General features: G+C 54.4%; 2 protein-coding genes across 4 annotated transcripts; one reads left to right on the top strand and one right to left on the bottom strand.

The window, feature by feature from the left end:
- The first annotated feature begins 5,157 nt into the window (after positions 1–5,157).
- On the top strand, positions 5,158–11,296 carry FXYD3 (FXYD domain containing ion transport regulator 3). Of its 2 annotated transcripts, none has more exons than XM_043437540.1 (8): positions 5,158–5,253; positions 8,241–8,303; positions 9,674–9,706; positions 9,813–9,836; positions 10,402–10,476; positions 10,561–10,597; positions 10,918–10,955; positions 11,089–11,296. In XM_043437540.1, exons 2-8 carry the CDS (start codon positions 8,264–8,266, stop codon positions 11,106–11,108), a joined length of 267 nt encoding a protein of 88 aa, XP_043293475.1. In that variant the 5' UTR covers positions 5,158–5,253; positions 8,241–8,263; the 3' UTR covers positions 11,109–11,296. The 2 variants fall into 2 exon arrangements, with proteins under 2 accessions (XP_043293475.1, XP_043293474.1); XM_043437539.1 differs by having other exon boundaries at positions 8,111–8,303.
- A 1,012-nt stretch (positions 11,297–12,308) lies between these two features.
- LGI4 (leucine rich repeat LGI family member 4) lies at positions 12,309–22,920 on the bottom strand. Of its 2 annotated transcripts, XM_043437387.1 has the most exons (10): positions 22,633–22,920; positions 20,547–20,610; positions 20,075–20,146; positions 19,750–19,821; positions 18,333–18,404; positions 18,155–18,226; positions 17,750–17,919; positions 15,522–15,686; positions 14,933–15,438; positions 12,309–13,285 (listed from the first exon to the last, which is right to left on the bottom strand). In XM_043437387.1, the coding sequence occupies exons 1-10, from the start codon at positions 22,679–22,681 to the stop codon at positions 12,971–12,973; spliced, it is 1,557 nt and encodes a 518-aa protein (XP_043293322.1). In that variant the 5' UTR covers positions 22,682–22,920; the 3' UTR covers positions 12,309–12,970. The 2 variants fall into 2 exon arrangements, with proteins under 2 accessions (XP_043293322.1, XP_043293321.1); XM_043437386.1 differs by lacking the exon at positions 22,633–22,920 and having other exon boundaries at positions 20,547–21,370.
- Between the last annotated feature and the right edge of the window lie 27 nt (positions 22,921–22,947).

Here is a 22,947-nt window from a genome sequence, read left to right as displayed (position 1 = left end):
TTTCAGGAGGAAGTCACAAAATAAGACCAGGCTTTTTGCTAATCATGCCTTTTCCCCTGACAGCAGGCAAACAGCCCTGGGGATCTTTCCTGCGTGACTGCTCCCATTACATTCCCCAGGGATCCACCACCTGGACGTGTGTGTCCAGGGTCAGTGCTGAAATAGTGGTCACGTAGGCAGAGGGTGGGGCTCAGATGGAAGGTGATAGGAGCAGGCCTGGGGCCGGAGCAACCGTGGATCACCCACTGCCTCTCTTCCTCCTATGGAACCTCCTATCAGGGGAAGATGGGGCCAGGGTCACCCCGAGAAGACAGACCTGTCCCTCCAACAACTAGTGTCAAGGAGGGATGTGGTTCAGTTAAGCCAGATCTTCCACGAGAAGCCTAACACGTAGCTTGACGTTGAAATATCCTGTTTAAATGTTGGCAACTATAAATAGTTGCAATACTTTTGGAACTAAAGCAAACATGTACAATAGCTGGGTTGGCCCAGGGACCGCCAATGTGAGATCCTCATTTCAGGGACAGAGACAGGCTGGGGGGAGGCTGCAGGGTGCCCCCCTTGAACACCCAGTCCCCTCTCACACGATAACCCCTACTCACACTCAGGACCTCTAGCCATCGGCCCACACCGTCACCCCCAGAGATGAGGAAACTGCTCCAGGCCCGTCAGCAAACATGGTCTGTCTGCTCACCTGCCTCCATTAGCAGCGCTGCCCTCACCACCCCCACCTCAGTCCAGAAAGACCTCTGTGATGGTGAGGGGAGTCATATGAGTTCCTTTCTCTTATCATTTAAGAAATACTTCATGAGCACCACTATATGCTCTATGTATAATTCAGATGAAAATTGGGGAGGGGGGGAGCTGATGTGCCAGCAGAGGAGGCAGATAATCAAAAAAGCAAAGAGAAGTTTCCTGAATATGCTTTGAAGATAGATAAGTCAAGAAGGAATAGAAGGACTTCCCTGGTGGCACAGTGGATAAGAGTCTGCTTGCCAGTGCAGGGGACATGGGTTTGATCCCTGGTCCGAGGAAGATTCCATATGCCATGCAGCAACTAAGCCTGTGAGTCCCAACTACTGAGCCTGTGCTCTACAGACCATGAGCTGCAACTACTGAAGCCCAACGGCCTAGAGATTGTGCTCCACAACTAGAGAAGCCACTACAAAGAAAAGCTCACACACCGCAATGAAGAGTAGTCCTCGTTTGCCACAACTAGAGAAAGCCCGCACAAAGCAATGAAGACCCAACACAGCCAAAAATAAATAAATGAATAAATAAAGAAAGAAGGGAGTAGAAAGGGCAAGGGTGGAGACTTTCCTGGTGCTCCAGTGGTTGGAACTTCTCTTCCAACACAGGGGGTGCAAGGTTCAATCCCTATCAGGAAGCTAAGATCCCACATGCCTGGTAGTCAAAAAACTGCAAACATAAAACAGAAGCAATATTGTAACAAATTCAACAAAGACTTTAAAAATAGTCCACATTAAAAAAAAAAATCTTAATGAAAGGTGGCAAGAGGGTCAGGGAAGTCCACGTCTTCAGCCAGGACTTGAAGAAGGTATCAGAATGAGCTCTTACCTAGTGACAGGCAGAAGAATCCCAGGCAGAGGGAGCAGTTGTTGCAGAGGCCCTGAGGCAGAAACATACTTGGGGAGGGAGACAGGGTGGCAGGTAGTGGTCCCTGACCCTTCCCCAGTTTGCCTAGTCCCTAAGATGGGGACTCACTCTACTGACTGTAGGGCCTGATCCAACCTTGGACACATTTCACTTACTCCACAAAGTGTTAGGGAAATTAAAAGTCAGTTACCAACACTTAAATATCAAGAGGTTTCATCCTAAAAATCAATGTTTCCGGCTTCTTTTGGTGGGAGATGACATCCGAGAAACACAGAGTGCAGATCTCTCTCTCTCTCACACACACACACACGCACGTGCACGCACACACGCAAGAGTACAAACCTCCAGGTAACAATATGTGTGTGTGTGCTCAGTTGCTTAGTCATATGTGACTCTTTGTGAGCCCATGGACTGTAGCCCGCTGGGCTCCTCTGTCCATGGGGATTCTCCAGGCAAGAATACTGGAGTGGGTTGCCATGCTCTCCCCCAGGGGATCTTCCCAGGGATCAAATCCAACTCTCTTGTGTCTCCTGCATCTCAGGCAGATTCTTTACCACTGAGCCACCAGGAAGCCCATGAGTTACCCTGTCTGGCACCTCACGTGACTCCTGGAGGCCAGGCAGACAGCAACATGCCCACAGCCACACCCCCAAAGTGGCAGGACAGGACCTGACAGTTCCCACTTTTCTCCCATAGGTACTGAATTCTCATGTCATGGGGAGCAGCTCCACAAAGCCCCAGGAGGTGACATTCATCTGTACATGGGTATCTCTGATCCCAGGCGTCCCCCATGACTCCACGGTAAAAAAGTCTGCCTGCCAATGCAGTAGACTCAGGTTCGATCCTTGAGGTGGGAAGATCCGCTGGAGAAGGGAATCTTCTAACCCACTCAAGTATTCTTGCCTGGGAAATCCCATAGACAGGGAAGCCTGCTGGGCTACAACCCACAGGGTCACAAAGAGTACACACGCACACACACACACACACACACATAAACGTACTTGTATATAATCGTACATGCATAATGCATACACATATATAAATAAGCAGACACACTTTCAATATGACTGAAGTCAAATCAACCTGGAAGACTCATCCCCAAAAAATTCAAACCCTAAAGGATGCAAGTGGTTACATGCACTCCACTCCCTGCAGGTTCCCCAGGTTCTCATTGTTCACATCTGTTCCAACCACACAGGGGTCTCAAGTCCTGCCTCTCCCCGCCCTAAGCCCCAGCCCCAGCCCAACACCCACTTGGATGGGGCACATTCTAGTCCAGCCTGCTTTGGGTATAGCCTTATAAACATCTGTCTATCCAAATGCAAGGCCACGTGATTAAAGCTTCAGGGAACGAAGCTGGCAGAAGACTCTAACGGTGGTCCTCTCAAGCTGCAACCAGCCCTTAGACATGTTTTGTCTAACCTGCATAATTTTTTTTTAAATGGGAGCTAACTTTTAATATAGAGAGGGCTGCATAAAGATCCAGGGTGCTGACATCTTTTGAAAGCATAGAAGCAATTGGCTAGAATTGTATAGAGGTTATCCTGAAATTCTTTTAAATAAATTTTTTCCTCAAAGTAGTACATTTGCAGGATATAAAATTCAGAAGGTACAAGAGGGTGTATGAGGATTAGTGAGTCTCCCTTCCCAGGCATCCCCCAGCCTCTGGGTCCTCCTCTTTAGAAACAACCATGGGTGCCAATCTCCAAAGATACTTCATTCACTCCTAAGTACATGAATATACATTCTTTTTCCCCCTTACAAATGGTAGCATACTTCTCAACACCTTGCTGTTTTTCCCCCATAACAAGATGTCTGGGAGATACTTCAGTTTTGTTCACCAAGTTGCCATCGTGACTTGTAGTCTCACACTTGTCTTGCTTTACTTGCTCATGATTCTTGTCTGGCTCTTTTGGCAACTGAGTGTGCAGACTCTGGCACAGGTGAAGGATGGCCCATCCTTCCTAGTCACCCAGCCCTGGTCCCCACTCAAGTTCGGGTGCATGCAGTTCCTTGAGTTCCCAGCAGAGGGAGACACCACTTCATCCCCAAGACCACCAAAGGGGTCTTAAATGGGACGTGGCTATCTTGAAATGTCTGGGAAAGAGATGCTGTCTGCCCAGACACAAAGACCTCCTTAGCTGGGCTGGGATCCTCCCCAAATCAGGCCTCCCCTTCTCTGTTCCTAACTCCCTCTGAACCTCCTGCTTTGACTGAGCCACATCCTGACTGAGCCCCACTCTTTGTAGGGATGGGCCTCTCCTTGATAGGAATTGGGAGGAGACCCTGTCTTAGTCTAGGTCCTGGGATTGAGAATTTGCCCGAGGGACCCACATAAAGAACGTAAGTATCTGGACGGGTATTCCTTGCCCCACCCTCGTCCTTCCCTGCTGAGAAGTGGTGGTGGGGGTGGGGGGGGTCCTTTCTCCCTGCCCCCAGCAGACAGCCTCCAGCAGAGCCTTGACCTCGAAACCTCCCGTCCCCATCCTGCCCTCCAGCACTCGCCCTGGCACCCTTTCCCTGGCCTGGCTCCGGCGGCCTTCCTCCCACCCCCGCAGTGGTGTTGGGGGTCGCCTGGTGGCCAGAGCAGAGCCACCCCTTTCCTGGCCCTGCCCCTCCCCGTGACCCCAATCCTCCACCAGCCACTCAAAGGCACCTTGTTCTCCATCCAGCTCCCAAACAAAAGTCCCTCTGTCTAAAAAGGAGGAATTGGGGGGAGGGGGCACCCCAACGGGAACCAAGTGGGGGCCTGCACAGACCCCAGCCGGAAGGAATGCCATGAGGAGGAGGGGCAGGAGGTGGGGGGAAGGGAGGCCGGCACAGTGCAATGGTCTTATCCAGGGTAACAGGCAGCCCCCACCCCAATGCCCACTGCAGAGACATGTGGCCCCCAGCACCCTAGGGAAAAGCCCCAGCTGGGAAGGTCTGTCTTGAGCTGGGAACCTAGCGTCCAGCTCCCTAGGCTGTGATGGGCAGGATAGGGGAGAGATTATGGTCTAAGGCCCAACAACCCCCACCCCATCACCACCCTTACCCCTTGGGCATCCCACCCCCACCTCATGACCTTGGGCTTATTGGTCCATTTTGCTGACTCTCCAACTGTGTCAACAGCAACAAGTAGCCCGGAGGAGGACCTTAGATCTCCCACAATGGCCACCAATCCTTCCTCCAAGGACAACACCCAGTCTAAGTAAGAGAGATTACGTTATTACAACCAAAGCATGGCCTTCCCCCATCACCCCGCCAGGCAGCAGCTTTGCTATTAAAGACGGGAACATCTCCCCCTTTCCTGTCCTTTTGTGAGGGGCAGGAGATTGGAGAACGCACCCTTCCTGGATGTGAGAGACCGAGTCCCAGCCCTCATCCTGTTCTCCTTCTGCCCTGCCCAAGGTTGCTGTGATCTTGGAGACCCCAGGGGAGCTCCCTGCCACTGGAAGTGGGGGCGGGGGTGAGTGGGAACTGTCTCTTTAAGAACAGGCACGAGGTGAGAGAACCCCTGAGCTTTAGGGAGTCAGACTAGTTCTCTACCTGCCCAGGTTTGCTTAGGGCGTGGTGGCTGTGGATAAAGGCAGGACTCAGGCTAAGCAGCCCACTCTCCCGGAACCCGATCCTCTGCGCAGCCTGGGAAGCATACAGGTGAGGGGCTGGGGCCCTCTCCCTCTGACTCCTTCTTGGCTCTGCCCCTCTCTCTACTGCTTTCTGTTCAAGACCCCTAGGACCTTCCTACATCAAGGTCCTTCTCTGGGGGAGCAGATTAGAGAACGCCTCCCGTCCCCATCAATCTCTGTACAGGGGGCTGGGTGAGCCAGCTGGGGTGAGGGTAAGGCCCACAGATGGGACAGGGTGTCCGGAAGACTGGTGGGTCTGGGTAGATCTGGAACTGGATTGGGGGATCAGAGGAGATGGGTGGATGATGGTGGACTCAGGGTGTCCTCATGTTGGGAATATGCAGGTCCTGAAGACCTCTAGGGAAAGGGTCTGGAGGCTTCCTGAGGAAGCTCTAAAACTGGGGGTTGGGGAGGAGATTTCAGCGACACGAGGGAGTCATTTTGCTCATGCCTGAAGGGCCTGGCCACCATCATGGAGAAATAGAGGGACAGACAGTAGGGGGTGGGTGGCGGAAACGGTCTTCCCACCACCACTGGGATCTCTGGGATTGGGAGAGAGCAGAGAGGGGTGGGCTCAGCCTCCATTGCAGGCTACCTTCCTCTCTGAGTCTTCACCCTGACCACAGTCGGTTCTGGAGCAGCTGGGGAGACCTCTTTCCACAACAGCCTGAACAGGGCAAGGGAGGGCACATGCCCAGACGCCAGCCCCCAGCGGCCAGCAGTGTGGGACAGTCAGGTGGCAACGTGCAGGGGCTGGGGTGTGGCTGAGACCACCCGTCAGTGCCCCCTGTGCTGGGCATGCTGGGAGATGCCTGGGGATGGGGCCTACGGAGCCCCCGACTGGCCAGGGGGGTTGGAGGCTCCCATGGAAAGAAGTTTAAGCCCTGAGACTATGAGTCCTGCAAGACAGAATATAGCATTAAACTCAGTTCACAGGGTTTCTAGGGTTGTGACAGCAACGTGGGCTAATCATAGTGCCAATTTCATCAAGCTGCGAAGATTATAGGCATGAATAAGGGCAAAGAGCTGAGAAGTGTGCCCGGCGTGGGGTAAACACTCAATCAGACCAGCTCTTATCACCAGCATTAATGTTACCATGGGGGGACAAAGCCTCATGTGTTCACTTTAGACAACAAGTGTCCTTCCACAGACCTGAGCTGGGACCCCCTAAGCTGTCCTGCCCACACACCCAATCCAGCTCTGCCCCTGCCCCCTATTTGGGGGGGGGGGTCCTAAACCCCTTAATAATGTTTCCCAAAGTGATAGGCCCTTTCTTTGCAAGAAATGGATTTTCAGATTGACATTGTGGGTCTGGTATACAGAATGAAAGAGGAAACTAAGAGGGCTTCCCAGGTGGCTCAGTGGTAAAGAACCCGTCTGCCAATGCCGGACACATGGATTCAATCCCTGGGCAGGGAAGATCCCCTGGAGAAGGAAATGGCAACTCTCTCCAATGTTCTTGCCTGGGAAATCCCATGGACAGAGAGGAGCCTGGTGGGCTATGGTCATGGGGTTGCAGAGTCGGACACAACCGAGCGACTGAGCACAAACACGAAGACGCTAAGAAGGTTCCCAGGATCTGGGGTGGGCACAGAGAGATTAAGGCATCTGTAGAACATTCTGGAAACAGAAAAAGAAACTCAGGGTAGGGGTTCTATGGAGGCTAAAGGAAGTAGTGGGGCCCGGGGTGGGGCTTCCCAGGTGGCTTAGCGGTAAAGAATCTGCCTGCCAAGCAAGAGATGCAGTTTCAATCCCTGGGTTGCAAAGATAACCTGGAGAAGGAAATGGCAACTCACTCCAGTATTCTTGCCTGGAAAATTCCATGGACTTAGGCGCCTGGAGTGGCAGGGTCGGACACGACTGAACACGCAGAGAGAGAGATAAACAGGGCACTATCTCCAGGTGTGCACAGGAGCAGAGCAGGGGATGGCAATGGGCTTCCTGCCAGGCTCAGGGGAGGCGGGGGGTATGCTTTGCCATCTGTGAAATGGGGTCTCCAGGATTCTTGGGAGGTTCCATGAGTGAAGACCCAGCAAGGTCATTTGGCGGAGCCCAGCAGCGGGTGGATCTAAGTGTTAGCTCTTGCTATCAAGATTGGGACAAGCTATGCTGTGCTATGGCAGTGGGGCAGGGGTGGGGGAGGGGACGGGGGACGCACAGGGGACTGAACGTGATGAGGAAGGGGGCAGTGGAGTGTTCTTCGTCCTGGGCAGACCTACCTGGGGAAAGAGGAAGCATGTGCTGCCCCAGGAGCTTGGTGGGAACACAGGCAGGGACAGGGGTTGGGGCTGGGACTGGGGTAGAGACAGGACCCAAGGACCAGGGTGGGATGGGCATGGGTGGGGCAGAAGCAGGATGGTGGGGTGCTGGCAGTGTGGGACAGAAGATAAGGCTGGGGCTGCAGCCAGGCGATTCTTTTCCAGGCCTGCCCCCCGCCCCTCCCTGAGTTCTCTCCACCCCAACATCCTGCCCTGAGCAGCTCAGGCCCCAGCCCAGGCTCCAGCCCTGGCCCAGCAAAGTCTGGGCAGGGCAGGCAGGCTCCAAACTGTCTATGGGAGACACTCCTGGGGACCGGGCCTCCCACCATCTGGCTCCCAATGCTCCATTCCCCGCAACACCCCGAGGCCCTCAGAGAGTCAGCCAGGTCTGGTTTAAATCCCGCCTTCTGGCAAGGTGACCTCTCGAGCACCCACTTTCACCTCTGGAGCCTCAATGTCCCCATCTGTAAGATGGGGATACGGTGGGCAGCACCTTCTTCATTTGGTTTCCAGGGTGATTCGCTTAAAGCCTCCAGTCCACATCCAGTGAGTTATTATTGCTCCTCCCTCTTCCGGTCTGAGTTCTCACCCAGCCCCCACTGCACTTTCCCACTCCTTATCTCTCAGCCCAGTGAATTTCAAGGCCAGGCTTCCTGCCCTGGGGTGAGCTGTGTACCCTGGGTGGGGAGCAGAGTAGCAGGAGATTGGGAACCAGAGGCCTCCGGGGGGCCCTGCTGAAGCTGATCGCTCTCCCCAGACCCCACCAGGCCAGCGATCGACATGCAAGAGGTGGTCCTGAGCCTGCTCAGCCTTCTGGCAGGTGAGTGTCCATTCCTGGACTGCCTCTCCTCACATCCCCTCAGCTGGGTGGTGACCATGTGTGCGTGTTACTCTCATGCTTTCTGCCTCCCCCGTGGGGTGGGGAGCTTCAGGACAGTATCTCCTAGAGGGTAGGGTGTGTCACACTGGTGATTTCAAGGGACACATAAAGGAGGACCTCTTACAGCCAAGGCTTATACAGCTCATCATCGTCTTGATGTCTCCGTGATGACATCTTGGAGAAGGCTCGGCCCTGGGCTACCATATCTTTAACACTCCTAAACACTTTATCACGAGTGGGAAGAGCTTCGTGGTTATGTGGCAATTACCAAAAACCCCTTGGGCCACAGTTTCCCCATCTGGACAATAGCAGCACCTACTCAGAGAGTCACTATGAGGATTAAACTAAAGTTACAATATGCAGAGCACTAAGGGTAGTGCCTGGGACAGAATAAGCACCATGTGTCTATGCTTTAAATATAATTTTAAAAATATGAATATCCCTTTAACAAAGGGTGAATAGAGCTTAGGCCCAAAGCTAAACAGCTGACTGCTTCTAGCCAGAATTCAGTCCTAGTCTTTTGCTTTCATTGTCTTTGTTTTTATCCATTATATCAAGCGAGACTGGTATTCCATTCAGGATAGTGATGTAAAGTTCTTTTTTAAATAAAGTGTATTAAGTTTATTAAGTTTAAGGTGTATGGAGTTTATTAAGCTCCAGTACTCTCGGCCACCTGATGCAAAGAAAATATCCTGAGGCTGGGAAAGATTGAGGGCAGGAGGAGATGGGGTGACAGAGGATGAGATGGTGGGATGGCATCACTGACTCAACGGACACGACTTTGAGCAAATTCAGGGAGATGGTGAAGGACAGGGAAGCCTAGCGTGCTACAGTCCATGGGGTCGCAGAGTCGGACATGACGCAGCAACTGAACAACAAATTAAGTTCATAATTAGTAAGTCACTTTCAGGGAAATGGGGGTTGGGATGTGGATGTGGCAGACCCAGGAGATGAGGGCTGAGAACACCTGGGAGTGGAAGCCATCTGTCATCCCCACGAGACTCTTGCTCGTTTCTACAGTGGTTGTGGGTTAGTCAGGTGTCTGCAACATCAGGCCAAAGGCTGACTAGGTGATCAAAAGCCACCCAGATGAAAACCTACTTCAGGGGTGGGGCTGAGTGGGGGAAACCCTCACTTTCAAGGTGGAATGTGCAGAGATAGCTAGTTTGGGGTTGAAACCCTGTGCCCTCAAGAGTGGGGAACTGTCCATCAGGGGACCCTTTGCTGAGGCCAAGGGTTCCATGGCCTTGCTCCCAGCTTTGCCAAGGCCAGCACCTCCATCTCTCTCCTTCCCCGCTTCTCCCCACCAGCCCTGCCTGCCTTGGACGCCAACGACCCAGAAGGTGAGCCAGACTGACTCCTCCACCAGTCCACCTCCAAAGTCTCCCCGACGAGCCCTGCATCCCAGCTCTTGTCCTGGATTCATGTTCTTTATTTTTTTCCTTGCAGATAAAAACAGTCCTTTCTACTATGGTGAGAGCCCCTGCCCCTCCCTTTGCATCCCCCACCCACCCCTCATACCTATTTTGTGCCAAGGGTCCCACACAGGTCGGGTGAGGGTCTGATGGGGGTGACCTCGGGGGTGAGACTAACGGGATACTGTTCAATGCCCCTGTTGAACAGTAAAAACAATGGATTAAGGGAATAAGATGTGCCAGTCTGGTCCTTGGGACTCCCCACATTTTCTTCCACATAGCTCCACACTCCCTCCCTCCGCTCCTCAGGTCTCTATTCAAATGTGCCCTTTTGGAGGAGTCTTCCCTGGCCACTCTCCCTCAAAGACCTCCCCTCTGACTTTCTGTCTCCTGGACCTGCTTATTTGTCTTCAGACCTCTTCTCTCTACCTGATACCACATTAAATCTCTGTTGTTTGCTGTGTGCAAACTGGAAAGTTAGCCCAGGGGGCTGGGGGAGCCGTCCGTTCTCTCCACTGCTACAGCCCACGTGAGAGGTGCCCAAGGGATATTGTCAAGTAGCTGAGGGCTCGGATGGGGAAGACATGGGCTGGCACCAAGGGCCCCCTCTGGGTTTCTCCTAGACTGGTATGGCCTCCGGGTCGGCGGGCTCATCTTCGCAGGGATTCTGTGTGCCATGGGCATCATTGTCCTCATGAGTGAGTGCAGGGGCTGGCGGGGTGGCGGGCGGGACTGGGCAGGGCTGGTGGTGTCCTCCCCTGACATTCCCCTCCCCCTAACAGGTGGGAAATGCAAATGCAAGTTCCGACAGAAGCCCAGGTAAGATGGGTTCCCGGCAGCGTGCCTGCCTCACGCTGGAGATGCCTTTCTGGGGTAAAGAGCTAAATCTCACAGGAAAAAGCCAGGCCTCCAGGCCCTGCCCCGGAAAATTCCTGCTCCTAAGATTTTTCCAGGTTCATTCTTCAGAGCCATGAATCTTCAAAGGGCCTCAAATCCTGAAATGCTTTTGGTCCCTGGGACGGTATAACCCTGTGAAAAAATAGCTAGGGAGCTACCACAGGACAAGCTGAGACTCCTCTAGCCGTGAGGGAGAGGAGAAACAGGAGGGATCAGAGATCTCACCGCTTTTCTTTCCCTAGCCACCGTTCAGGAGATGCCCCACCTCTCATCACTCCAGGTAAGACAGGGACAGAGTAGGCTGAGAGGGACATGGTGGGGTGGGGGGAGATGGGGTGTATGTGTGTATGACGGCACCCTGGGGAGAAATAACTTGATCCACTCTCAAAAGCTGACCCTGTCACCTCTCCCAGGCTCTGCCCAAAACTGTTGAGAATGGATCAGCAGAAAGAGCTCCAAGGACTACTCTTCCCCCAAGTTCTGGCTCTGCAAGGGAGCCTGAACTCCAGGATGGAATTCTCCACTCCCTCCTCAGACCGCCTGGCCAGGGCTCCATCTCACCTCTCCCTGGAGGGGTCTTGGTTCAGTTTTTACTCTAAAATGATTTTGCCTCATACCCAAGCAGCCTTGAGACTCCCTATATTTGCACTGGGGTTTGTGGTGGGAAGGGCAGAAGGTTGACGTGCATGGGGGCTGGCACGGAAGCTGGCAGCTGAATCTCTTCACTGGGATGAGACCACAGGCTTGCCTCCACATGACCTGATGGATGGCAAGGGGCCCGACCTCTGCCTCTGTGGCCATGGGAACCACACATGCAATTTAAAGTGCTCTACTTGGAGGATATTTTTGAGAGTGAAAGGGAGCTCCAGCCAGATGAAATACTGGACCCTGGGACCATCCCAGGAAAGCTAGGATGTGGAATGATCCCAGTACCCCGGAGTACCCAGACAGCTTATGGTTATAATAGTGAGGCCCTATGACCCTCCCAGAGAAGGAAATAGCAACCCACTCCAGTATTCTTGCCTAGAGAATCCTGTGGACAGTGGAGCCTGGTGGGCTGCTGTCCATAGGGTCGCACAGAGTGGGACATGACTGAAGTGACTTAGCAAGCATGCATGCATGACCCTCCCACTCACCTCAGATCCCATTTCATTATAAAAGATGCTTCCTCACACCCAAATGTTCCTATGAGACCTTTAAATTATTCCCCACAATATCCCTAATAAAATATAATGGCTACATGGTGTGAGAACCTCCAACCAGGCTGGAACTCCCTTACACAGTCTCCAATACCCAATAAGACTTTCAAAAAGTCCCCAAGAGCCACAAAAATGCCTAAAACCCTTCAAAACACCTCCAAATATCTCCTGGGACACACAGACCAACAATAAACCCATGATCTAACCCCCTAACAATGCTTTTATATCCCCTGAACACCCCACAAGGCCCCCCCCCCCATATGAGCCCACACTCCTTAGAGACCTCGTGAAAGCTCACCAAGAGCAGCCAGAATGCACCCTGGGACACCTCCCCTCTCCTTAATATAGCTCCTGGGATACTCCTCTTCCTCCCCTACCCCAACCCCATGCCACAGGAGACACCTTCTCCCAATAACCCCTCAACCACCGGTGGGGCGGGTGCACAGCGCGTTTATTGAGCCCGTGCACTTTCCTTCCGCGATCGTGTCACCGACCCGGGAGAGGCACCCCTGGCTCCGGGCTAAATCTCGCTCTTTCCCACCTATTCCCCGCGCACGCGCAAGAGGAACAACACTCTGAGCTTCCGCCTCGGCAGCAGGCGTGCGCACAAGCAGTAGAGGAAGTTAGCAGGCCCGGCGTGGAAAACTGCCCAGCGACTGATGACGTCATGAAGGCGGGCACTAAAAGCGATTGGCCGGATTGAGTTTAGAAGGAAAAGGAAAGCTATCGCCTTCTCAGTACTTTTACAGGGAACAGAAGGGGCGGGAGTGGGTTGAGGGGGACTTTTCTAGACCTCATGGAGCTCTTCACGTTACCCTCCCACCATGATTTGTCTACCGGCTCCATGCAGCGGTCTCCCAGCCTGAGCCCCCAAGTCATCTTTGATGGGTGTCATCTCCTGGGTGTCATCTCCCAGGCAAGATGTTGCTTAAGACTGAAAGGGCAGCTCTTGCCTCGAACTTGGCTTGTGGTCAGCATCTCACAGGACCAACTGTCACTTCTGAGTCGGGTCAGGAGGCCAGTAAAGGGGACATCCTGAAGCCCAGGAATCCCCATGCCAGCCCCCTGTCGGCCATGTCCAGCATCCCTTCCAGCTTCAGGCACTGAGGTCTAACTCATGATGCTGGTAGATCTGTGTGGGGCCCTTGAAGCAAGCAGCGAAGAGGAAGCGTCTGCCGGCCATGGTGATGTGGGCAAAGGCCCGAGGGGCCACTATCGCCGGGGGCCCCAACTCCTGCAGTGGTTCCAGGAGCCCCTTGTCAGGCTCAAGGCGGAAAACCTGGCTGAAGGCGAAGTCACTGCCCAGGATGGCCAGCTGGTCCTTGGCAATGAGCAGTGGCTGGAAGACGTGGGCACCTCGAGAGGGAAGTTTCTGCAGCAGGCGAAACATGGAGCCATCCCAGCGCATGACCTGTGGGAGGGGGGGCCGCTCATTAGGGCTGGGGTCCCCAGGGCCAGGCCTGCCTATCAGTGATCCCCTAGGCCCCAGAGGACTTGGAATAGCTCAGGAACAGAGGCCTGTAAGTCCACAAACTCCCACAGCTTTCTCATCTTTCTAAATGTCACCAACCAGCTGCTCAGCCCACAGACTTGGAGTCACTCTGGACCCTTCTCTCTCCTTCAGCCCCACATAGAATCAGTCAGCCCTGGAGTCAGTTAGTTTCACCTATGATGGTATGCACTTTCCCATCTCCTCTGGCCGAACTCCTGCCCAACCACAGTTACCTGCCTCCTGGACCATCATATAACCTCCTCCCTGGTCTTCTTGGTCTCTTTGTTCCTGCCCCTGTGCCTATAGTCTGCTCCCCACACAGACATCCTGTGCACCTCTGAGTCATATCAGTGCCTTTCAGGCTCAAAGCCCTGCCTGTGGCTATATCTCGCTCCAGAGAGTGCTGGAGGGAGTGGGCCATCAGCCCTGGGGGTTCAGGGTGTGGTGGCTGTGGTTAAATGTAAGTCCTGGGGACTTCCCTGATGGCACAGCGGATAAGAATCCACCTGCCAAGGCAAGGGACATGGGTTCGACCCCTGGTCCGGGAAGATTCCACACACTGTGGAGCAATTAAGCCTGCAAGCCACAACTACTGAGCCCACAAGCCACAAATATTGAGTATGTGTGCCCCACTACTGAAGTCCATGCGCCTAGAGCCTGTGCTCTGCAACAAAAGAAGCCACTGCAATAAGAAGCCTGTGCACTGCAATGAAAACCAGCCCCTGTTCGCCACAACTAGAGAAAGCCTGAGCAAAAAGCAACAAAGACCCAGAACAGCCATAAATAAAAACTTAAAAAAAAACGTAAGTACTGGACTGTGTCAGTTTGGGAGTAGAATCAGAATCTTGGGGCCGGTGTCAGTGTTGGGAGATGGAGAGTGGTTTAGGGTCAAAGGTCCATCTAGTCAAAGCTATGGTTTTTCCAGTAGTCATATATGGATGTGAAAGTAGGATCATAAAGAAGGCTGAGCACCAAATAATTGATGCTTTTGAACTGTGGCACCAGAAAAGACTCTTGAGGGTCCCTTGCACAGCAAAGAGATCAAACCTGTTGATCCTAAAGGAAATCAACCCTAAATACTCATTGGAAGGACTGATGTTGAAGCTGAAGCTCCAAAACCCTGGCCACCTGATGCGAAGAGCTGACTCATTGGAAAAGACCCTGATGCTGGTAAAGATTGAGGGCAGGAGGAGAAGGGGACGACAGAGGATGAGATGGTTGGATGGCATCACTGAATCAATGGACATGAGTTTGAGCAAACTCCAGGAGATAGTGAATGACAGGGAAGCCCGGCGTGCTGCGGTCCATGGGTTTGCAAAGAGTCGGACACGACTGAGTAACCAAACAGCAACAGTCTCGAGGGATCACAGTCTTGGAGTTTGCGTTGGGACAGGGTCAGAGCTCAAAGATCAGCATATTAGGAAGATCAGCTGTCAGGCAGGTCAGCCTTCAGAGGCCAGCATGTGAGGTTGGGTCAGTGCTTGAGAGGCCAGCCTGGAGTGGGAGTGAGCTGCTGCCAGTCAGGTGGGACCTGTGCCCACCCCTCAGGACTGCGCCCAGCCTCACCATGGAGTCCCCGATGTAGCGTGTCAGGCACAGGAACACGTCCCCGCCAGCCTGGAAGTGGCGCGTGGCATAGACGTCCTCGGCCTCTGGGATGTCTGTCCGCCGCTCAAAGCGGCCCCCGAACCAGTGGAAGAGCACGGGCCGCTGCGAGGCAGAGGCCAGCAGCAGATGGGGCCGGCCGTCCAGTTCGAGGGCCTCGACGTCCGTGTCCCGGTGCCAGGCGTGCAGGCTCTGGCGCGGGTAGAAGCCAGGCCCGTCCCGGCACAGCAGTGTGGTGCTGCCTGCCTTGGAGGCGTCGGCCACCACGAAGCAGGGCTGCCTGTCCAGCCACAGGAGCTCGGCATCATTGGGCCGCAGCAGCCGCCGTGGGGCCAGGGCCTGCAGCGGGGCCAGGCGCAGGTCGGGGCCGGGCCGGGCCCACAGCTGCGAGCCTCCCCACAGGCGGGCAGCCAGCACGAAGAGGCGGGGGCCCAGCACCAGCGGCTTGCAGGACACCACCGAGGGTGCTGTGGGGAGCAGGGGGGCAGGGGGCCCTGTTAGACCAGCTGGGCAGGCTACCCGGCAGGCGGAAGGATGGGAGGGGGCTTACCAGACAGCTCCTCCTCCTGACGGAAGCGCTGCAGGCTGTAGTCCCAGGCCAGGATCAGGCAGCGGCCGGCAAAGGGCTGTGCCAGGACGATGTAGGGCTCCTCCTGGTAGGAGAAAGCTTCTACACCTAGCGCTGACTCTCCCACCGTCTGGAACCAGGACAGCTCTGGAGGTGGGGGGAGGGAGAGAGTCAGACAGGCCAAGGGGACCCCCAAGGGTCTGCATCACCTAGCCTCAGCTTGCGCATCTTTGCAGTGAGGACCGCCATGGTGCTGACTTCATGGGGATGCACGGTGGAATCTTTTTATCTATGGACGTATTAACTCACAACCACACGGTGATACTCTTATTTTCTAAGCTGCGTGGCATCATCAAATAATTAGAAACAGCACCTCCATCATTCATTTAACTTCACAAGATCCCTGTGGGGTATAGTTTGTTATTATATCCACTTTGCAGAGGAGGAAACTGAGGCCCAGGCAGCCAGCTGTCCAGCCAAATCCATCCTTCCTGTTTTCCATCACACAGGGTTGCATCTGGCCACAAAGCCACCCAATCAGAGGCCGTTAGCCCAGCACTGCCCCCATGCCACCTCCTGACACGTGGCCATGAACCAGAGCAGAGTGATGGTTCTAGTCGCCTTGCTTCTAGGAGGACGGCTTGTCCTAGACTAGGTCCCTTCCCCCACTCCTGTGAACTGGCAGGTGAATGGGATCACGACTCGGTTTCAACCATGGAAAGCAGGATAACACCCAGGGGCTGCCCCACTGGCCTGAACTGCTCACCTCAGACCCTTCTGTTTTCTTTGTTTCATGGTATTTAGAACCTCTCTGTTACAGCAACTTAGCGTTGACGATAATGATGCACCCAGATTGCCCAGTGTGGTGGCGGTGGCCTCCAGCTGACAATACTTCATTCTACATGCCAGGACCTACTTCTAGGGGCCCGGGTTGAATCAACGAACCAAACAGCTAAGGATGCCCATCCAAAGGGGATCTTTTAAAAAATGGCCATCAAACCATGTCACTCTCTGCTCAAAACCCTCCCTCTATGGCTTCCCACAGTCCTCTGGATAAAGTCCACCTTCTTCTCTGTGACTTTCGAAGTTCTGCAGAGTGAGGCCCTTGCAGGTGAGACACCTCATCTGTGTCCTTCCCTTCCTCACTCCTCCAGGCCAGACCTTCCTCCTTCCATCCTCAGTCAGGACAAGCTCTGTGATGCCTTGGGGGATTCACGGCACATGCTGACCTCGTCCTCTGTCCTCCACTTCGCTACAGCCACAGCTGGTGCTACCTCTTTGGAGAAGCCTTCTCCGATGCCCCAGGAAAGGTAGGACCACCCCCTAAACTCCCTCATCATCCTCTGTGTTTATCATAACGGGTACCATACATTTCCTGTGCAATGTTTTATTTGATGTCTGACTCCCCACCTCCAGGACTGTGACCCCGTGAGGCAAAGGCCCCGGGTTATCTTGGTCACCACAGTGTGCCCATGGCCTCCCACAGGGCTGGGCACCAAGTGGACCTCAGTCGGTGTTTGTTGAATAACTGAACCAAGAGTGACTAAGTTAAATTTCCTTGTTCTATGAATTCTGAAGACCAAAAACTTGTCTTACATTTTGAGGAGGATGACGTTAGTGATGATCTTCAGGTCTGAACTCAAAGTTTCACTCCTTCCAGACCCTCCAGCTACGCCTGGCCCCAACTCTGGCTCGGGGCTCCCACATCTCCATGGGATCTCCCCCCCACCAATCCTGGCCCTGACCCTTCTGTGCTACCCCCATCTCAGCTCTGGTCATTCTAGGCCAGCGCTCTCTGCCTGCCTCTGGCCGTGGGCTCTGTGAGGACAAGACCCAGGGCTGGCTTCATCACTCCTGTGCTCTCTGCTTTGCCCAGTACCCATAAAGGTACCAGAATATATTTGCAGAAAAGCAAAGTGATCGGAGGAAATATTTTTTACATGGTCAGTTTCATATTAATAACAACAACGAGAATGAACATTTATGAGGGCCTCCCCTCCCAGACCTCACGCCAAGGGCATCACTGAAGTCTCCTGCAGGAGTCCTGTGTCACCGTGTATTACCCCTATTCACAGGTAAGAAAACTGAGGCTCGGGGAGACGCCTCCTCAGCAGACTCTCAGCCAGGAACTGGCAGGGCAGGGAGGGAGGTGAGCCCCTCAGCCCTGGCCGCCCCTGCTGTCCCTCCCACCCCGCCGGGAAAGCCCCCACCTATGGCTCTGCACTTGAACGTCTTGGGGTCCACGTGGCGGAGCTGCATGTGGGCCAGGGCGGCGGGGCCGGCGCAGGCCCCGGTCCCCACGCTGGCGTTCACGGTGGGGATCCACTGCAGCAGCCAGAGCACGCGGCAGTCACACTGGAACGGGTTCCCGCGGAGGTCCCTGGGGCAAGAGGCCGGGGAGGGGCTGCGACCCGGCTTCCAACCCGCTGGGGGCCATACTCCCCGCCCCTCCCCGGGCAAGGGCTCAGGATAGGGCCCCACCATGGTGTGGAAACTATGTAAAAACCATCGCAGTCATACTCACTTGTGCCAACCAGGAGTGGGCACAGACGCCCCCTTCCCGCACCCACACGTTCCCCAATCCCCCCAACCCTCCCAGTCCCCTTGGGCCTCACACATGAGTCAGGGTCTCCAGGCCCCGGAACAGGAACCTGGGGAGGGTCTCGAGATGGTTATTGGCCAGACTCCTGGTGGAGGGACAGAAGGAGAAGCCATCAGCAGCTCCTAGGATGATGCCAGGGTGAAGGGTGTGGGGTGCCTCCCAAGGTGGGCTGGGGCAGTGGAAGCACGTACAGATGTGTGAGTGAGCGAAGTCCTCTGAGGGCGTTCTTAGAGATGGAACCAATTTCATTGTCCTCAATAAAGCTGTGGAGGGAAGATGGGGTCAGGGGAAGGTCCCCCAGTTCCCTGCTGTAGCCCCACAGTGGTTGGGGAACTCACCCCATGGTAGCCACAGGTCACGGCAACATGTGGAATTCTCTCCCAACAGCTTGCATAATCCCAGGGAAAAACCTCCCAGGAGCCTCTCTCTTCACCAAGGTCCCAGCCTGCAATCCCAGGAGCCAAGAACCTGACCCTATGGTCCTTGCCAGCCTTACCAGGAACCATCACCACCACAGCCACCATGACCAACACCGGTACTAACACCAATATGACCACTCATACCTGCACCATCATCTGTTATGTCTAATGCCTCTACCACCGTCATCACCCCCAGTACCAAAAACTGCCACCATCACCAACACCAACATCATCCACTATTCCCATCATCAGTACCAACATCAATAGCTAATCATCCGGCCTCACAGCAGCAACACTGATAAGCATCACCAAGAATACATCCTTCATAGTCAACACCAAAACCACTGCCACCATCACCACCAACCCTGCCACCATTATCACGAGCACCAGCATTGCCAGTCCCAACATCACCATTACCCTCAGCGCTCACATCATCACCTGCCACCAGCACCACTACTGCCCCAATTTCTGCACGTACATCTACCTTTACCATCACCGCCAGACCCAGTACCAACACTGCCATAACACCAACATCCTACTCCAAACCCCTGCCACCACCAGCACCAATATCATAATCACCAATGTCCACAACACTGATAATTATTACTGACCCCAACCCTTCAGACTTCATCATCAGTGTCCGTCTGATGGTCCAAGAGCACCATCACCATTGGGTCCACCATTTTTATCAAACTCATCCCTACTCCATCATCCTCAATAATGCCACCACTTCCCTGTGAGCACCATCCCCGTTATCATCACCGCCAACATTACTGCTGGTGTTGTCGGGCCATCAACACCACCACCACCACCATCTGTACCACCATCACCAACTAACTCAGAGTCTCTGTCTCTTAATTTGAAACATTTCCTTATCTCTGGCCTCTTTGTACCCTGCCCGGTCTCCTGAAAGTCAGGTAGGACCAGAAACAATCATGGGTTACCCAGGACTTTGTGCATCTTGAAACAGAGCGTGCCATGGAGGCAGGCTGAGATCACACAGCTGAGCAGGAGCCCCAGCCCCATTCAAAAGGCCGGCCGTCTTGCCCCTCCGAAGCGATCCCTTGTCCAGACACTTCCTCCCCAGGGCAACAAGCTCCTCCCTTCCCCCCACTCTAGGAGCCACGGAGGGGCGCCTCCTTCCTCTCCCAGGCCCCCATCCTTGCCCCTTTCTCCTGGCCTCACTCACAGGTACTGCAGGTGGGATAGGCCCGCAAACGCATCATCCTCAATCACGGAGAAGGAGTTGGATGTGAAGAGGCTGGCAAGGAGGTAAGAGAGAAATTTTTCCAGAGTCATTCCTCCCTACCTGACATGTTAACCTTGGCTCCCCCCAACCCCAGCCCATGTGGGCATGATCACACACACAGGCATGCAGTGTGAGGATGTGGATCACACAGATATTTTCACGACATGCACAAACACGTAAGTGTGCACACTCACCCCCCCCCCACATGCACGTGCATGGACAGCCCCCGGCCCAGGAGCTCTTCACTCAGCCGGACCCCACTCACAGCAGGTGCAGTGACGGCACCCTCAGGAAGCTGCCGGCCTTCAGCTGGGTGATTCGGGTCCTAACGAATGAGCTGGGGACGTGGGCAATGGTGGGTGAGGAGAAAACCGCTCCAGTGCGCCACTCCCATCCCAGAGCCGGCTCCTGTCCGAGGGGGGCAGGAGGGAACCTGACCCTGGGTGTGTGTATTTCCCCTGCATTCCAGGGGAGACGGGCAATTGCCCTCCTCGCTTGGCAAGGATCCTGGCGGCACTCTGCGCACCCCATGGTTCTCCCTCCCCCCAGCCCCCCCCCCAGCAAGATGCCCCTGCCCTCTGGAATTCCCATCCCCACTCCTGCTCCCTTTCAAATCCCAGTAGCCCCCTCCCAGGACTCCCGACATCCTTTGCTGCCCCCTCCCAAGATCCTGATGGGCCCTCCAGCTCCCCGGGGTCCCATCCCCAGCCTCAGGCCCCCAGAGGGCTGACACTCACAGCGACAGCAGGGTCGGGGAGAGGATCTCGGGCAGGTCCACGGAGCCCTCACACAGAGCACTGTCTTTGGAGCAGGAGCAACTCAGAGGACACTTTCCCTTTGGGGGTCTCCAGGCCTCCCCCACCCCCAGCCCAGCCAGCAGCAGCAGTAGCAGAATTCCCACCCCTCCCATGCCCCCTGACCCCTGCCGAGGCAGCGGCTTCTCTCTGCCCTCCCAGCTCGGCCCAGGTCTTGGCCACTACATCTCCCATGCCAGGCGACCCTCCATGCCGCCAGCTGGCACGCTCTGCCCCGGCTTCTCTCTCCTCTTTCTCAGTCTCTCTTCAGCCTATCTTTCTCCCTGTATGTCTTCGGTGTCTAAATTTCTGTTAATGCCTTTTTCCCTGTCTTTGTGTCTCTCCTTTTCTGTATTTCTGACTCTGTTAGTCCGTTTCCCACTCTCTACCTCTGTCTCTCTATCTGAGTTGTCTTTCTCTTTCTCTTTTTCTCTGTCTCTGTCTGTCTGTTGGCCTCTCCTTCTGTGTGTGTGTGTGTGTGTGTGTGTCTGTCTGGTGTCTTTATTTCTGCTCCTCTGCGCGCCCCCACTTCCAGCTCCCTGGAAGTTTCTTCCCCTCCTCCCACGCCCCTTCTCCCAGGAGGTTTGGGAAAGGGACTCTGGGCACCGGGCTCGAGGCAAAGCAGGAAAAGGAGGCGGGGGTCAGAGGCCATAGGAAGAGCAGCCCCTGGGGAAGGGGCCGGAGGGCCCCATGGGAGGGGAGGGGCCACTGGGGGCTGAGCTGCCCTGGCTCCTCCCAGCCAGCCCCCTCCCCAGACACCCCACTCCACTCCACTCACGGAGGGTGAGAAGGATGTCACCAGGGTGGGGACCGGATGGCTCTGTCGGCAGGAGGGGGAGTGGAAGGAGAGACCCCTAGGGGCTGGAGCCGTCCAGGCCACTCCCAACCAGCCCCCTCCCCTGGCTCCAGGAGGGTGTGGTGGGCGCTGGCCCTGAGGCTTCAAGGGACCAGCTCAGGTCCAGCTGCCCCCTCTGGTGGCGATGCTCGGCAGGACAGCCACCCTGCTCCAAACCCACAACCTCTCTTGCCCCTCCCGGAGTTAACCCCTTGAGTGCCCACCACCCCCTAGGGGTAGGGAGTCAAACCGAGGAAAAAAAGGATGAGGATACCACCCCTTTCTTTAATATTGACTCTGTACCACGCCCTGTCCTACCAGTTCATCTGTTAGCTCATGCTGCCTCACTACAACCCTCTGAGGCTGAGACGATCATACGGCTATTTTACAGATGGAAATACTGAGGAGAGGGGTCCAGTCATTTGCGATCTAGGTTATCTAAGTGGGGCAAAGCCAGGGAGCAAGCCCAGGCAGCTGGCTCTGTGGCCTCTCTTCCTTTGGAGGTCAGAACTTATGGATACTGGCTGTTTTCATTTTGGACTTTTTAGCAGTCTGGATAGATTCTATCCATTAAATAAAAAAAGGAAATAAATGGCCGCTGTTACTCAACAAGCAATGTGAAATCGCAGTAATAATGCTCATTGAGAGCTTGCTGTGCATCAGTCTTGACACAAATTTACTCGGCTCTTCCCCCCCCCCGCCCCCCGCCCCCGCCAACAGCCTGTGAGGTGGGTAGTATTACTAACCCCCATTTTACAGATGGAAAAACTAAGGCATGAGGAGAACACAGCCTCTGTTGGCACTGCTGCACACACCCAGAACGCTTGGAGGACAAGGGGCTTAGCAGCATCTGCTCTGGCGGGGCCACTCAGATCTGGGCCCCTAGTCCTTAGTTTGCCCATCTGTCAAATGGGGCAGTAGTGGCACCTACTTCTCAGATGTGTGAGAATTCAGGGAGAGGACAGAGAGGGTTTATAGCAAAGTGGGCACCCAACAGGTTGGGGTGAATTTTGGACCAAGCACTTATCCAGCACCCGAGGAGCTCTGTGATTTGAGCAAGGCCCTTCAAGTCTCTGGTACTTCAGATGTAAAGCAAGGATGAGAAACTTCTGTACAGGGTCTATGAAAAGCTAAATAAAGAACTTAGGGCCAGGGACACAGAGTAAAGACAGACAGGCTTAAATCCATACTCACTGAGTTTCAGCGCAGCTGGGTTCTTACTCCTGTTTACGATAAGAAGCATCACAAGGATGATGATGGTGAGAGCTTTTTTTTTCTTTTATGGATCACTTACTGTGTGCCAGACTTAACTGTGTTCTAAATGTTTTCCATGGGTCATTTCAGATAATCATCTGGACCTCCCTCCGGATATATAAGAGTCGTATACACTTATTATTTTCATTTTACAGAAGGAGAAACTGAGCCACAGAGAAGTTAAGTCATTGGTCCATCACCAGCTAGAAGGCAGCAGGGCCTCTCCTCTCTGGAGCAGCTGGTTCTGAGAGGGGA

This window comes from Cervus canadensis, chromosome 18 (genome assembly GCF_019320065.1).
Source record: "Cervus canadensis isolate Bull #8, Minnesota chromosome 18, ASM1932006v1, whole genome shotgun sequence".
Taxonomy (NCBI): Eukaryota; Metazoa; Chordata; class Mammalia; order Artiodactyla; family Cervidae; genus Cervus; species Cervus canadensis.
This window is presented reverse-complemented; position numbering and strand designations above follow the sequence as displayed.